The sequence below is a fragment of the Toxorhynchites rutilus genome, chromosome 3 (genome assembly GCF_029784135.1).
Source record: "Toxorhynchites rutilus septentrionalis strain SRP chromosome 3, ASM2978413v1, whole genome shotgun sequence".
Classification (NCBI taxonomy): Eukaryota; Metazoa; Arthropoda; class Insecta; order Diptera; family Culicidae; genus Toxorhynchites; species Toxorhynchites rutilus.
Genome location: NC_073746.1, coordinates 316,068,430 through 316,083,232, shown reverse-complemented (window position 1 = coordinate 316,083,232; position 14,803 = coordinate 316,068,430). Strand labels below are relative to the sequence as shown.

At 38.0% G+C, this 14,803-nt stretch overlaps 1 protein-coding gene across 1 annotated transcript; it reads left to right on the top strand.

Annotated features, from left to right (window-relative positions):
- Positions 1-3,531: 3,531 nt before the first annotated feature.
- Positions 3,532-14,445, top strand: LOC129774776 (golgin subfamily A member 1). Its single transcript, XM_055778732.1, has 8 exons — positions 3,532-4,691; positions 4,784-5,206; positions 5,276-5,374; positions 5,959-6,122; positions 6,193-6,342; positions 12,905-13,025; positions 13,081-13,443; positions 13,506-14,445. The coding sequence occupies exons 1-8, from the start codon at positions 4,152-4,154 to the stop codon at positions 13,665-13,667; spliced, it is 2,022 nt and encodes a 673-aa protein (XP_055634707.1). The 5' UTR covers positions 3,532-4,151; the 3' UTR covers positions 13,668-14,445.
- Positions 14,446-14,803: the final 358 nt, after the last annotated feature.

Below are 14,803 nucleotides of genomic sequence, written 5' to 3'. Positions count from 1 at the left end.
TGACGAATTCTTCGAAAATTTTAAGTTTGATAATGCATACCGGTTATTGATACTATGGATAATTGTGATGAAATCGATATCATATCAAATTGGCTGATATCATTGATTATGTAGGGGTCGATACGAGAAGGATTTGCAGTATTTTTAGCGCAAAACACCTTATTAATCGTTTACTTAGTAGAAAAAAAATTAAAGTTACAATACTCATAACAAGCCATTCCTCGTAATATACATAGCACATTGTAAAATGATGATTTTCTAACCTTTTCATCATGGAAAGAATACACATGCATAATCCTGCATAATCAGTGATATCTATCAACTTAATGTGATATCGATTTTATCGCTATTATCTACAGCATGAGCTTCTGAAAAATGTCCGGAAGTTAGTACTCATAACCTATATGCATTAGCTAACTTAAAATTTTCGAAAATTATCTATAACTTTAGTCAAATTGCGTATTGAAGCCATCGTATATATACAAAACTCTAACTTTCTTGTCATATACTGACGACATTTACTGGTTGAAATGAATCTAAATAGGAATAAAATGAATAATGACGACCCTAGGTAGTGCGGACTGAATCAAAACGGCTGTCAAAAAAGATCCAATTGAAATGTCAAAAGAGATCCAACGATCAGGAGTGTTATTTTTCTTATGATAATCAACACTATAAAAGAGGTATTGTTGTCAAGGGCAAAAATAAGTAAAATTATAAAATGAACGAACTACATTTTTCCGTCAATTGTTTAATTAACCATTGCATCTCTAAAAGACCATCTCAGCCTTTCACTGAGCAACGCATTTTTAATGTCCCCTCTCTTTGTCATAACGTTTTTCCGAACGTAATAAAAACAAACAAAGTCAGAGTCACGTAAATGTTTACTCCTGCGATTTGGAAATATTCGATAAAAAGTGGAAGGAAGAGCTGCCAGATGATTTTTAAAAAAAGTCTGTAAAAACATGTGAATGTCTGTTAAAAATGTGGAAAAGTCTGTAAAAGTGTGCAGATCTATAGAAATGTCTTTTAACGTTAATTTTCACTTATTCATTAATACTTTGTACATCACGATGCACGTAAGATTGTATTCTGTATATATATATACAGCCATTCCATGCCAAACTAATATAGTGGTTCTCAGCTCTTCGTCAAAAGTGGTAATTTTGTTCTTCATCGCAAAACATTAAACTCGTATTTTTTTTAATTTGTCATTAGGGTGCCCATTTCCATTTTAGGGTGATCCCAAAAATCATTTTTTCCACTTTTTCCCAAAATGACTTTTTTCAAAAATTTATAACTTTCGAACCACTCAACCGATTTAGATGATCGACATATCAAATTTAAGCCAATGAGCTTTAATTGAGAAATATTTAACTTGCATATAATATGGATCCTATTTTTAATATGGATTGAAAGCTGAGAACTTTTGCATAAAATATCTCGATATCAGAGATGCTATTTTTTTCGTTTTTGAAATATGATTTTGCAAAACTAATCGATGGTTCGAAAAACATTTTTTCCCCATTTTTCCCACTACAAAAAGTCATAACTTTCGAACTATTGGACCGATTCATATCATCGACATATCAAATTGAAGCTTACGAGATATTTTTTTTTTTAATATTATTTTATTATTTTATTAATATTTTTGTTTTTGTAATTATGGATTGAGTTAGTTTTTCATAGTTTTCTCGGTTAAAGATAGGAGCGCTATATTTTTTTATATTTTTTATGGAAAGCTGAGGAGTATTTACTTAACATCTTAACATATCTCGATATCAGAGATGCTATAATTATCGTTTTTAAGTTAGAATTTTGTAAATTTAACATGTTTTAAGTCTTCGATCAATATTCATATGTGACTAAACTAGACCTATGCTACTAGAATCCAATCTTCCCGCAAGTGTGAGTTTTGCTTATTGGCTTCAATTTAATATATCGATCATCTAAATCGGTTCAGTAGTTCAAATGTTATGATTTTTTGCAGAAAGTTATTTTTGGACAAATGGGGAAAATGATTTTTTTTTAAAATCATATCTAAAAAACGAAAAAATAGCAACCCTGATATCGAGATATGTTGTGTAAAAAATCCTCAGCTTTCAAGAAAAAATATAAAAATATATAGCGCCCTCTAGTCCAAAGTCATAAAAAAAATAAAAAACGACTACAATCAATAATTACTAAAATATAATTATGTTTTTCGCAAGTTAAATATTTTTTCATAAAAGGCTAGGTCAATTTTATATGTCGATCATCTAAATCGATTCAGTGATTCAAATGTTATTAATTTTCATTTCATTCATTTCAATGATTTTTCGGACCACTTAATAACTTATGTGCTGTAAGTGTGTTTAAATGTTTCAACGATCTACACATACATACATACACATACATACACAAACATACGCGTTGTTAATTTTTATAAAACACAGTATTTCTCCGTTGATATATTGGACATCCACCAAGGCTTGCGGTCTTGTCGTTTTTATTTTTAAAAAAATGCTGTGTATATTTTCCATCCGCCATGCAAGGCTATACAAGTTTTAGACCACCACACGGCCATGAACCATGTCTGTCGTAACAATATCGAACAGTAACCCATATTTCGTCATAAGCAGACCCGAAAGCAAATGTAAGATGTTGAAAATAGAATGAAAATTTTTATTCGATGTTGTTTAAATACATAGGTTGCATAGTCCTGACCCTAACTTAACTATTTTTCAATAAATCTCCTTGCATTTCAGCAAAACAATCTTGTCTAGAACAGAAAATAATTATCAGAGACAATTTTCGTTCAAGATTTTTCCTTACCTGCAGAGAATGCAATTGTTCATTAATTGTGAATAACCGTATCCTCTTTTTCGTCTGCAATGATGTCAAGGCAAAAGTACTTATGTGTATGAGTTCCAAACATCATACACACCAGTTGGGCCAACAAGAAGGACTGCCGGGCCGCAGGTTGAGTATCGCTGGTCTAACATCATGTGTATTGATATATACTAAATATAATAACTTTTCTGTATTAAAACTATGGAAAAATGTCATATGGTGAGTCAAATATTTTTGATGTGATGAATAGATGTGATGAATGTTTTACAGATATGTCTGTAAATTTACAAACATATTTGTAAATCTGGCATCTCTGGTAGTCTGAGAATTTATTGCAAGAAATCGCTTGAAAACATGCAAGAATTTGCTTGAGAATGAAGTGGATTGAGTCCGCACCACTTAGTGACGACCAAATCTTGCTTTTAAGCGCGCAGAAATACAAACATCATCACTCTTGTGGTTCTGAGCACTAATGTAGGTGTCGCATGAACTGATTCAACTTTGCGTAAATTCGTAAAGAATGAAAACAAACCCGAAAATAAATTTTGATCGGGAAGTCAGCAAAGGATACCCAACCTGCCCTCTATCCGTCATCGCCATTACTAGCAACCCAAAACAATGAATGGAAACATTTCACGACATGCGCAATTTCTGAAAACAAGTTTCCCTTTCTGTCACCCTCGCACGCAAACAGAGCAAGGTGTCAAAAAAAACAACTTTTCATTCATTCACGGAACCATTCGCTGCAGGCTGCTGCTCCGTGTTTTTGAATTAATCTTCGATAAAATGTTTAGTTTTTAGGAATATCCACAACAGATTCCGAGCGCAGTCATATGTTCTAGTCCTAGTTGTACTTAGCCATAGTTTTAGTGATAGTATTAAACCCCAGTGCCATTATCAAGCTGTTTTTTTTTTCATTTTTTATGTTTTGTCGCCCGACGCAATGAGTTAACAAAAGTTCCTTCACACTTGTTTTTTTTTTTAATTGAAGAAAACTTCCGACTAGGGCGAATGAAAACAACTTGTTCTTATCGTAAACCCAATTTGAAATGGTTCTATTGTTTTGAGTTAACGCGCGCGAGTGTTTTTCCCCCGATAAAGATTGCCGTGAATGCAGTGGCAAGTGCCGAAAGTCGCAGTTGGGAAGGTTTCCTGTGACACATCGAACGCCGCGGAGGTTTCATTCCGAGCAAACTGAACATGTTTCGCAATCGTCGCCACTCATTGAATCGTGTCGACGATTTCGAGCGGGATTAGGCAACGATTAGTGCGTGTGGTTTTATTAGCGTTTGGGGGGAGCCTTTGGTTCGTTCGTTGCCATGTTCGCTTCGTTGAAAAACAAGATCAAGGAGGAGACCGGAAGTGATGTTACGTCGCTGCCAACGCGTGCTGTTCAGCCAGGAGGCGGGATGACAGCTGCCCACCGGTATCAGCGTAGCCGACCGGAATCCTTCAGCAGTATGGTCTCGATGGATGAGCTGAGTCTGCTGGAGCAAAGGGAAGCGGAACTGAACGCCACCAGGGCACAGCTGCAGGAGCTGTCGGGACAGTTTAATGACCTGCAGAATCAAGCACGTGTGATCGAGGAGGACAAAATGAGACTGGAAGAGGCCAACAAGCTTCTGGAGGAGTCACTGAAGGTGGCCCAGGTGCAGAAGGATTTGCTGTGCGAGGAGCAGGATAAGATACAAAACTTGCAGCAGCGCGAGATCTCGAAGCTTAAGAGTATGCTAATGTTTAGGGAGCAGGAAGCAGTGGACCGGATATCACAGCAGAAAGCGGCTGAGCAGCAGGTTGAAAATATGAAACAGGAGCTCCATCGGCTTAAGGGGATAGAACCCATGGTAGAAGATCTGCAGGTGAGGAAATCGTAGCTATCTTATCACAGTGTGGATAAAGATAGATAACAATGCGTCGGAAATATGTAATGCGCCTCTTGTTTTCTTTTTAGGATGATTTGGAGAAGGTGCGCCACTCATCCACGATCGAAATAAATAATCTTCGATCGAAACTGGCCGCCGGTGAGGAGGAGAATCGACATCTGAGGTGTCGTATTCAGGTCCTGGAGGAAAGCCGCGCATTGCTCACCTCCGGCAATACTGACGAGAAGGTGCAATCGCTCCTGCAGGAACGGAAACTTTTGGAGCAGCGTCTCGAAGAAGCACATTTGCATCTGTCCGATATCAAAGGCAGCTGGAGCAATCAAAACTTAACGCTGGAAACACAAGTGAATCGTTTGTCCCGTCAAGTAGCGGAGGAGACAACGGAAAAACGCAAAATCCTTAAACTCAAGGATGATCTCATCGAGAAAGGGAAGCATCTCGAATTCGAGCTGGAGAAGTTTCGAAATGAGGTGACCCAGAGAGATAACAAGGTACCATATGGTTGCATTAAATTCCCGCCGAGACGTCCAAGTCAGGTGTCAATTACATTTTTTTTCCAGATAAAATTGATGGGCGAAGAGATAGACGAATTGAATTCGGCCCTTCGGGATGCTCGAGAGCAGCGTGAGGAAGAAGTGACATTTTTAAACACCAAACTTGTAAGTACCCCCAAGTGACACAATCGCACAAAGCGAGGTTTTTCTTCTTGCCAACAAAAAAAAAAACAGTCACTAACAAACTTGGGCGAAACGGGTTTATGTTTTGAGTAGTTTCTTATCAGTTTGGTGCGTTCTGGTTAACTGCACATTTAGGTTTTCTTATCGTACCTAATTGCTTTCATTTTCGCGTAGCTACGCGGCATTCGCTTTAATGTGCTTATTTCGCGCTACCGATTTTTTTAACCAAAGGTTTTCAAGAACAGGTTGTTTCAGAGAAACGAGGTTCCTTACAAATTTAAATTCTGAATGATTTAGTATTATTTATTCAAATTGTTTAGTTAAGTTTGAGTCAATAAAGAGTATTAATATATTTGTTCGGTGAATTTTGTTTGTTTTACTACTTTCCGCCCTTTTGGTTTGGTTTTTCCTCTCTGCTTTCCACGCATTTTCTCCCGCCGGGAAATCGACACTCGCAAATTTCACCGGGGCATAGTGAAATATTTCATCGGCGATGAAATCTTTCAACCCACGGCGCTACAGTAGCGGCTACACGTTTTATCCTCTCGCTATTTTTCTGCGCGCAGGAACAACTGCAGGTTGAACTGAACAGTATCAAAACGAATCTCACCGAGACGGAGCAGCGACTGCTGGATTCGCTGGAGGTGTCCGATAGGTCTGTGAATGCCCATAAGAAGCAGATTTTGCAGCTCGAGGAAAGCATCCGGGAGCTCAATGGGCAGCTTGCGATGTGAGCAAATTATTTATCACCTTGGCGGGAAAATGATCTTTCTGTAATGCTAAAACAATTGTTCCAACAGGGAGCAGCAGGAGAAGATAACGATTCTGATGAAAAACGCCGAACTTTCCCAGCAGGAAGAGATTCTGCGACAGGAATTACGGCAGGAGCGAGATGAAACACAGGAAATACACGAGCGCGCTCTCCTTTTGCAGAGGGATTTGGATAAAAGGTATGATTGAAGGATGAGTACGAAATTATAGCCACAAAATATTTTACTTAAAAAGTCATAGGTGAGTTGTGTCCTAGCATAGTTGACGTTAGGTTATCTGTTGCATGCTGATTTTTGATATGTTTGAAAAAGTACATCGTTTAAGTTTTTGATTATTTAAATTATTTGGTGGCCCTGAAAAAAGCTGTTTTGTTCGGTTGTTGGGTATTTTTGTTTACTCCACCAGTGTTACAACCGAGTGATGGTGGTAGAAAAAAGGTGATCAATCGTTGTGTAGTGCGTAGCACGATAGAAGGTGCCGAAGTGGAGTTATTATGAAAACCGCCCTTTTAACCAAGGAGATTAATTTTCCCTAGATTTTGGTTTTTTGATAACTCCTCTCTGGAACTACCAATGTTATCTGGGGAATCCTCTATTCTTATTTTTTTTCTACGCCACCTGCGTTGGATCCCAAAATAAACATTAGCATTATGTACCCTATCCTTTTCCTTCACATTACGCGATATCTCTACCATATACGATAGCGCTGCACTATGGTTTGTTGCACTGATCCTATCGCTTAAACTAATGCGTTTAGGGTCCTATTTCATTCGCCCAATTCTCGCTTGGGTCTTGTTTGTGTTGAGTCGTAAAATTCTAACGCGCTTATCTTGACGAAGCTATATAAACAAAGAATGAAGAAAAGAAAAAAAATTATAGTAGGTTGTGTTCAAGACACAACCACATTGTTGACGTAGAACTACGCTGTAGTTTAATTCAAGTTGCTTGTTTATAACTGCGGATATTATTTTATAATGCTACGAAAATTTTGAAATAACCATTGTACCAGTTTGGTCGCCCTGAAATGTTTTTTATTGTAGAATAATTTGACGATAATTGTTTGATGATTCATTCTTGTGCTCGCAAAACAATACATGCTAGGGAAAAGCGCAGCTGTCATCCTTAGTGTAAAAAGTTTTGCTATTGGCAAGCGAAACCAAATCACATACAACATTTCAGATCGACATTTACTTTCTTGGTGACTAAATAAACGAAATAAACTCTATATGTTAATCTCAACAACTTCGAAAAGAGTAGCACTGCTTCATTATGATCAAGATTAGTGCAAATGCAATTCTAGTTGAAAACAGTTTTGCGACTGGCACGCGAACCCAAATAAATTAATAACTTGATATAACTCATTGGATAATTTGGTGTTCCCAAAATAATTTTTTGGTGCACAACCTTAACATCGCTTCATAACGTCAGTTCAATGCATTGACGACAGAAAACAAACAATGTTAACTGCTTGGAAAAAGACTGAATATTTGCCTCAGCAGAAATTCATTACCAATACCCTAGTGTAAATATTTCCCTCCCGCTATACCCTCTCTTTGTTTTTATTTATTGTGAAACTTCTGATATTCACTGCACGGGTTCCTCAATGCTGTTTGTATAATCCTACAGTGAAATCACCCGATACAGAGAGGAAATATTAAGCGTGGCTTACCTATTCCACCGTTGTCTGCTGAAGAAGGAAATGAAGTGGAAATGTATGCTACTACTGGTGCTATGATATGACACCAACATCACTGTTATACTGTCAGCTGCGAGGGGTAGGGTATTGTGCATTTGATCTTTCTTCCACGCACCTCACATCTCCCTTCTCCCTTCTTCTTTTTGTGTTGTTTTTGTTTGTCTTTTGTCTGTCATACCAATTTATATTTTTTTCAATCTACGATACGGAATACTCCAAAAAATATGATTAAAAATATTCTGCTGCGTGAATTTTCTCTGATTACAGTCCTCACGGTTAATTCTGACCTGGATTATCTATCTATAACTAATATAGTTTGCCACATGTCCACATATGTTATAGGGTAGGAAATAAAAAAAATTACGACACTCTCTTTGGGTGCCATCTGTGTACTCAACGCGCAGCGATAGAAACAAGTACTGCACGCACTCGATAACACACCAACTGTCAAAATTCATTGATTGCGCTATCTATTATTTTCTTGTTTTCGAATCATTCAGTTGACTATTTTGGAATAGAAATATCAATGACATTATTTTGCATGCATGGCGGTTGTTTAAGTGGAATTTAAAAAAAAACATATATTTATATATTGCTCGCTTACACTGTTTTATTTTAGGTGTGTCTGTCTGATGATCAATAGTGAAGGTAAAACCGTTTGAATGATCCTTGTCAATCGCACAGTCAGATGAATAACCAGGAGCTCTTTTTTTCCTCTGCTTGCTTTTGGAATTTCCTCCGGACTCTGTTCTTTAGTTTCTACTTTTCGCCATGAATACACTTTTATCGTTCGAGTGACATGTCGTCTGAGCGGATACCATCATTGTCATTCAAGAGTAAGCTACCATTATGCTCTTGTACTACAACCTAACGTCCATTGTCAAATCTTGAATCTCCCTTAGTTTTAGATTATTGCTCGGTTATTACGGTGTCGCCAGGCTGAACATTGCACGGTCTAGCGTCTCGCGTTTTATCCTAATAGACAGTTCGTCTTTGCGTCCCTTTCGTTGAGCAACTGTTCATCAATGAGCGCTTAACCTCGGTTCAATAGTGAAACCACCCTGGTTTTTTCAGCATGACTTCCTCTGAATAAACTGGTGGTTTAGTGGGCAGCAGCATTATGCGGCTGTATTGCAGCCTGCAGCCCATCGTTGTAGTTGTTTCCGGTTAGCTTTATTAAAAATTCTAATGAATTTTTAGACTAACCCATTTTGTTGTGGGAAAAATGGTGTAGTGAATATTGTCTGTTCCACAACAATAGCTTCCATATTCTTCAGTATTAAATGGTGGACTATTGGAATCGAGCGCAATCGTCTCCCAAACCGTTTTAGGAGTGAATATCTTTTGCATTGGAATTGGTTTCACCGGTCTACCATTTATGGTACAAGTTTCGCATGAACCATTGATCAACATCTGTGGCTATGCCAGGTCACCATACTCGCTCTCGTAGAATGCTTTTAAATTTCGCTGTTTTTTGAAGTTCAACTGGAATCACGACACAAATGAGTTTTGTCAAATATTCCGTTCCTGATGGATAAGTTGAAATCTACTACAAAGCTTCCAGTTCCAGTTGGAGTGTTACACCTTTTATAGTTGAATTCCAGGACGACATTAACGCGTTTTAGTTGCAGCAAAATGCCCAAGTTGACCGCATTTGTTGCATTTCAATTCCAATACGGGCAGCACCTATTCCAGTGAGCCCTCCTATTACATACACTTCACCTCTCGTTGCCGATTGTACGATGAATTTTACTTCGTAACTAAATGTACTAGCAGTTCTAGCAAGTTCGCTGTTGGACATGCCCTTGAGCAACTGAGCCCTGACGAAACGATCCTGATCTGCTGCACTATACTCACGAAGACGTACATTCTTCATTGGTCTGACCTGGAAACTCATAATCGATTTCTCCGATCGTTGTCTTGTGCACGAAAATGCTTCGTGCTCAACCGCGGTGTCGATTGTTCATCAAAAATTACTTTCGTTGTTCTTAATAAAAGTTGTGTAGCAATGACCTTTCGTCAGGTTTGGCCTCAACTTACATACTCGTACAATACCCTGCAATTCTTCACCCAATGAAAGAAAAAGCAGTTGTGACCGTTGTATAGGTCACACACTGTTGGGGGGAAGCAAACTACGCCACTGATGACTTGATCTGAACCTGCGCATCCGGACGGTGCCACTCCATGACGCACCCAGACAATCGTTGACAGCTAGCTGTCATCACTGTCATTCTGAAAACTTCTCTCGTACCACACATTCTTTGCTAATCACAAAAAAGGAGTAGAGATAGAACCCAAAATAAAGTTGAATTCCCAAATTATTAAATAATTGAATCATCCTGTCGTGCTTTTGAATTTAAAACGAGGAGATCAAATGTAGGTAAAACCTAATAATGTAAAGTTCTTGTTTAATTATTGTTTCTCTTAATAAATACAGCTTTGAGCTCGCTATACATTGATAAAAACGCGTGCTGAATAGAACCTCCGAAACCCCCGTAACACACACGTTAGATAGAAATGCTGCGATCTCAGAGCTTCCAATATATTCGAACCACCCTTCCCGCATTTTGTTTGCATTTACGTTTTTTTAAGAAAGGTTCGATTTGGTCGCATCGGACGTTCGTATTAGTCGTCGTCGCTTCATACGCCGGAATGTCACGACACTTCTAGCTATCATCTGCTTCAGTGCATCCAATGTTGATTCCTGAGAACTATTGTTGATTCCTGAGAACTATTGTTATTGAAAAATTAGGCGATTGTTGCATCGTTACAGGGCCAATGCTCACGGCAGTAGATTCAAATGGGGTTTCAGCATAGCGAAGATGCAATATTTTTACGTACGGATTATGAGTCACGCACGTACGCATACAAATATCCATATACGATGGCTTGAAGCAACTAAATATACACACACTTATCTCCCTATCTGCGCTCTTCTCAACATAAGCCCTTTCTGTTAATATTGCCAGTCTTGATTAACTTAGCTGTCATCCTTTGTGGAGAGTGTTTTCCTACCGTCATGCGAAACCAAATCACTGACAAAATTCCAGAACATTTATTTTCTTGGTGAGCTGACGACAGCCTAGCTAGATGATTACCCACACAACTGTGTAGCTCAGAACTTTAATGCAATGGCGTCAGTTTGATGCAATGATTGCAAGGCTAGAGACATCAGCGAGTGAGTAATTTGGTCGCGTTCACAGCTCAATCCAAAACGAAGACATGTGTTGACGCAAAACAAGAACAAGCGATATTCATTGCTTTCAATACAAAACGATACAGAAAGTTTGCCTTCCTTCCTTGCTTGATACTTTAAACTTCTTCAGTTCATTCGTCTCTAACCTTCAAAAAGGCCCTTGGAAAACTTTACTTTATCCATAATATTATTCCTCCACTCCCATTGCCCTGAGAAAGGCATTCGATCCATCGCCGTCCAGCCCGCCCAGCAACGATGTTGTACAGTCGATTTGCTCGCGAAGAATGAAGGTTTGCATCAGCGAGATCCACTGTTTATACTCTAGGCAAATATTCTCCTTCGTTCTTCTTCTTCTTTTCCTTTGTTCACGGAGACTTTACATCTTACGATTTCCCCTTCGTTCTTCTTCTTCTTTTTCTTTGTTTACGGAGACTTTAAATCTAACGATTCATTCGTCTCCGCCCCTTCGTTGCTTGTCGATAAGTCGATAAGTTATTGACAGCTCTGTTCGGAAAAGCACACAAATCGACAGAACAAATGTATGAGGAAATGGGAGTGCCTTCAATTTTCATTAATTTAAATCATATACAGACTGTGGGATTATAATATAGCATATCAAACAAATCTTAGGGAATTTCCGATTCGTTTGGTATTTAAATCGCCAAAATCCGTTCGCGGCAAAAATAGTTATTAATATTAACTTTATTTCATAAAAACGTGACCTGTTTTCTGATTTGGCACCCTTAATGAAAGACGTAATTCTATGTCAAAAAAACATATCGTTCCCATTACTGTTCATATATGTTCAACATTTAATTATGTTGGATAGTTGGATAGTCGTTTAGCAAGCGATGTTTGGATACCCACGCGGAAGCTTTCTTTATCCATCGCTTGCCACCACTTTTTCCCGTCTTAATGGTAATTTACGGATTCCGTCGCGAAAGAAGCGTTCATCTTTCGAAGCCAAGAATGAATCAAGCCAATTTTTGATATCCTGTTCTAAAGTAAAGCGTATTCCACTCAAAGCGTTCTGCATTGATCGAAACGAATGGTAGTCGGAAGGGGCAAGGTTTGGACTATAAGGCGAGTGAACTAGAATTTCCCATCCGCTATTTTTCAAATAGTTTTTCACTCGAACAGAACATGAGGCCGAGCGTTGTCATGATGGAATCAACTCGATTCGTTCAGAAATAGCTTGTCGAGTTATTCCAAATGACATGACATGAATCTTGATCGAGTAATTTTTCTAATTTTCTAACTTTTTCTGTTGATCCGAGCGCTTTCTGTCTTTAACACTAAAATTATCACTTTTAAATCGTCCAAATCATTCTCTACCAAATCTATCCGATGTTGCAGGTTCACCTTAAGCTTCCACAAGCATTCGATGCACTAGAGCTGCACTTTTCAGGACTGGAAACAGAAAATCGAAACTTACCGCAAATGGTGTTTATTTGCACCGAAACTCGACGTTTCCAACGCAGTAAAAATTGAACTTGTTGTGCAAAAATCGATGATATGTAAAAGATACTTGGTTGGCAAATGTCGACACTTTACGATGCAACTAAAATCAGCTGTCGCCGTCATGGGGAAACGGAACGAATAAGATTGCACACCCAATAATTTAATTTAATAAAACAGCATTCTATTCCACACATTCTACTTTCCGCATAGTTACACAATGAACGAAATGTACACAATACACTGCGCAGAGAAACTAGGTAACTTTTCTGTAATTTCTGTTAAAAGAGATTACAAATACATTTACATTTATTACGTGGCAATAATTTTGTTCTCATCCTGAAAGTAGGAAGAATATGATAATGTGTTTTTATCGATACAATGCTTTCTAGGTTGAACACGGTGAACGAGCTCCGTAAGCAAATCGATGAACTGATAAGCACAAATCTTGAGCAAAACGCTAAACTGGCTTCACTAGATAGGTTACACGTGGAATTAGCAGATAAGAACAAGGTACTGTTGATTGGAAGCGTCTATACCCTTAACCAATAACAATAATTTCGAGTAGATTGTAAAAATTCTCAACCAACGGTTAGTGGACATGAAGAAAACACTTCAGGAGGAAATTAGGAATAGCAACAATAATAATAACACCAACAGCAGCAGCAGCACGAACGGTGGCAACCGAACTACGAACCATTCCGATCGGATTCTGGAGCGTTCAAATTCCAGAGAAAAGCAGGAACCGTCCAGCTGGAAACCACAAAATGGTACCATCGCGTATAGCAGCAGCAACAACAATTGTAGTGGCGGTAATTTTTACACCGTAAAAAACGGAAATGCAGCGACGAGTGGGAAGACCGTCGTTATGGATGAAGTTAACTTCCGTTACTTGAAACATGTGATAATAAAATTTCTTACCAGCCGAGAAGTGAGCGTGTGAAGTTCGAACGCAAGTTAATACAAGTCTCTAAAGTTTCTTCTCCCCGACAGGTAGAAGCCCGGCATTTGATTAAAGCTGTTTCCACGCTTCTCCAGCTGTCATCTGATGAGGAAAAACTCCTCCAGGACACGCTCACGTGGAAGATGAGCTGGTTTGGAAGCCGCCCTGGCCAGCAATCTCAGATCTCCTTATCAACAATACCACCAAGCTAAAATAACTATATCTGAATATACACCATATTACTTTACAAACCCAATTACATCAAACGAGAAAGATACCTTTCTCCAACACATCACAGCTAACACAACAAATTAACGTAATGAAATGGCTGAACCTTCAAAAGGATATACTACACTATAGAATTAGAAAAAAACAATGCTAGCTCTCTTCCCTTATCACATTATATATTTATCTTAATAATGAAATAAATCACCCAAACCACACAATAGTGAAGACAGAACAAATGAAACAACCAGTTCTATCAATTTGTTATTGTGACAGTAACGTATAATCAAACGCCGATTGCGGCAAACCAATTCATCATCGATATTCCAATCGCTTGTTTTCAAAAAAAAAATACGTTTGATATTAAATCAAACTCGCTTGAAGGCATTAAAACATTTCCTAGTAGCTTTAATTATGATTACTCGCTTGAAAGTATTATTTCGACACTGATGCCAAAACACAAATAGACGCAGCAAAGCAGAGATAGCTATCGTTATTATGTTTATAAATTTTACTATTCATCCCTAGGTCAAATATGTATGTATTGTATATTTTTGTGGTTTTATTTTTCGTTGTGTAAGTTTAGACAATCATTAGTTGCATGAGAAGGCCGGTTGCTTCCCGCCGTAGCCATACAATAATGCGAAACCAATAGTGAACAGTGATAGAGCTCGATGTATTTATACGTTGCGTTAGTAGAAAATAAAAGCAGACACATTTGAAATTTTTGCCATGACTGAAACTAGCATACACTTTGTTTCATTTCTCGAATAAAGCATACTGTCATTTAGCTGAAAAAATAAACAGCTGCCATTCTAGTGTAATGTTGTGTAAGGCTTAGTAGTAGTTATTACTATGATGAATAGTCTTATTCTCGTCATTCAGATTTACATCTTCAGCCTTATTCTGTATTCCGGCAGATTTCCATTCGAAACCGTTATTTCGTTCGAGTTACAATTGCGCATTCACTATATCGAACCTTTTGTCCATTTATTGTTCGAAGAGAAACAGATCGAACGAAATGCAAATTAACTATACAGAATGGAATTTTATTAAGTCGTTCGAAATATTTAGAATCAATCGAAATACAGAATGGGGGTGCTTGTCAAAAAGTACGGATAAT

Coding starts and splice junctions, on each gene's coding strand:
- LOC129774776 (XM_055778732.1), top strand. CDS start 4,152: ATGTTCGCTTCGTTGAAAAACAAGATCAAGGAGGAGACCGGAAGTGAT. Junction 4,692..4,783: donor CCATGGTAGAAGATCTGCAG/GTGAGGAAATCG, acceptor TTTTCTTTTTAG/GATGATTTGGAGAAGGTGCG. Junction 13,026..13,080: donor AATTAGCAGATAAGAACAAG/GTACTGTTGATT, acceptor AATTTCGAGTAG/ATTGTAAAAATTCTCAACCA.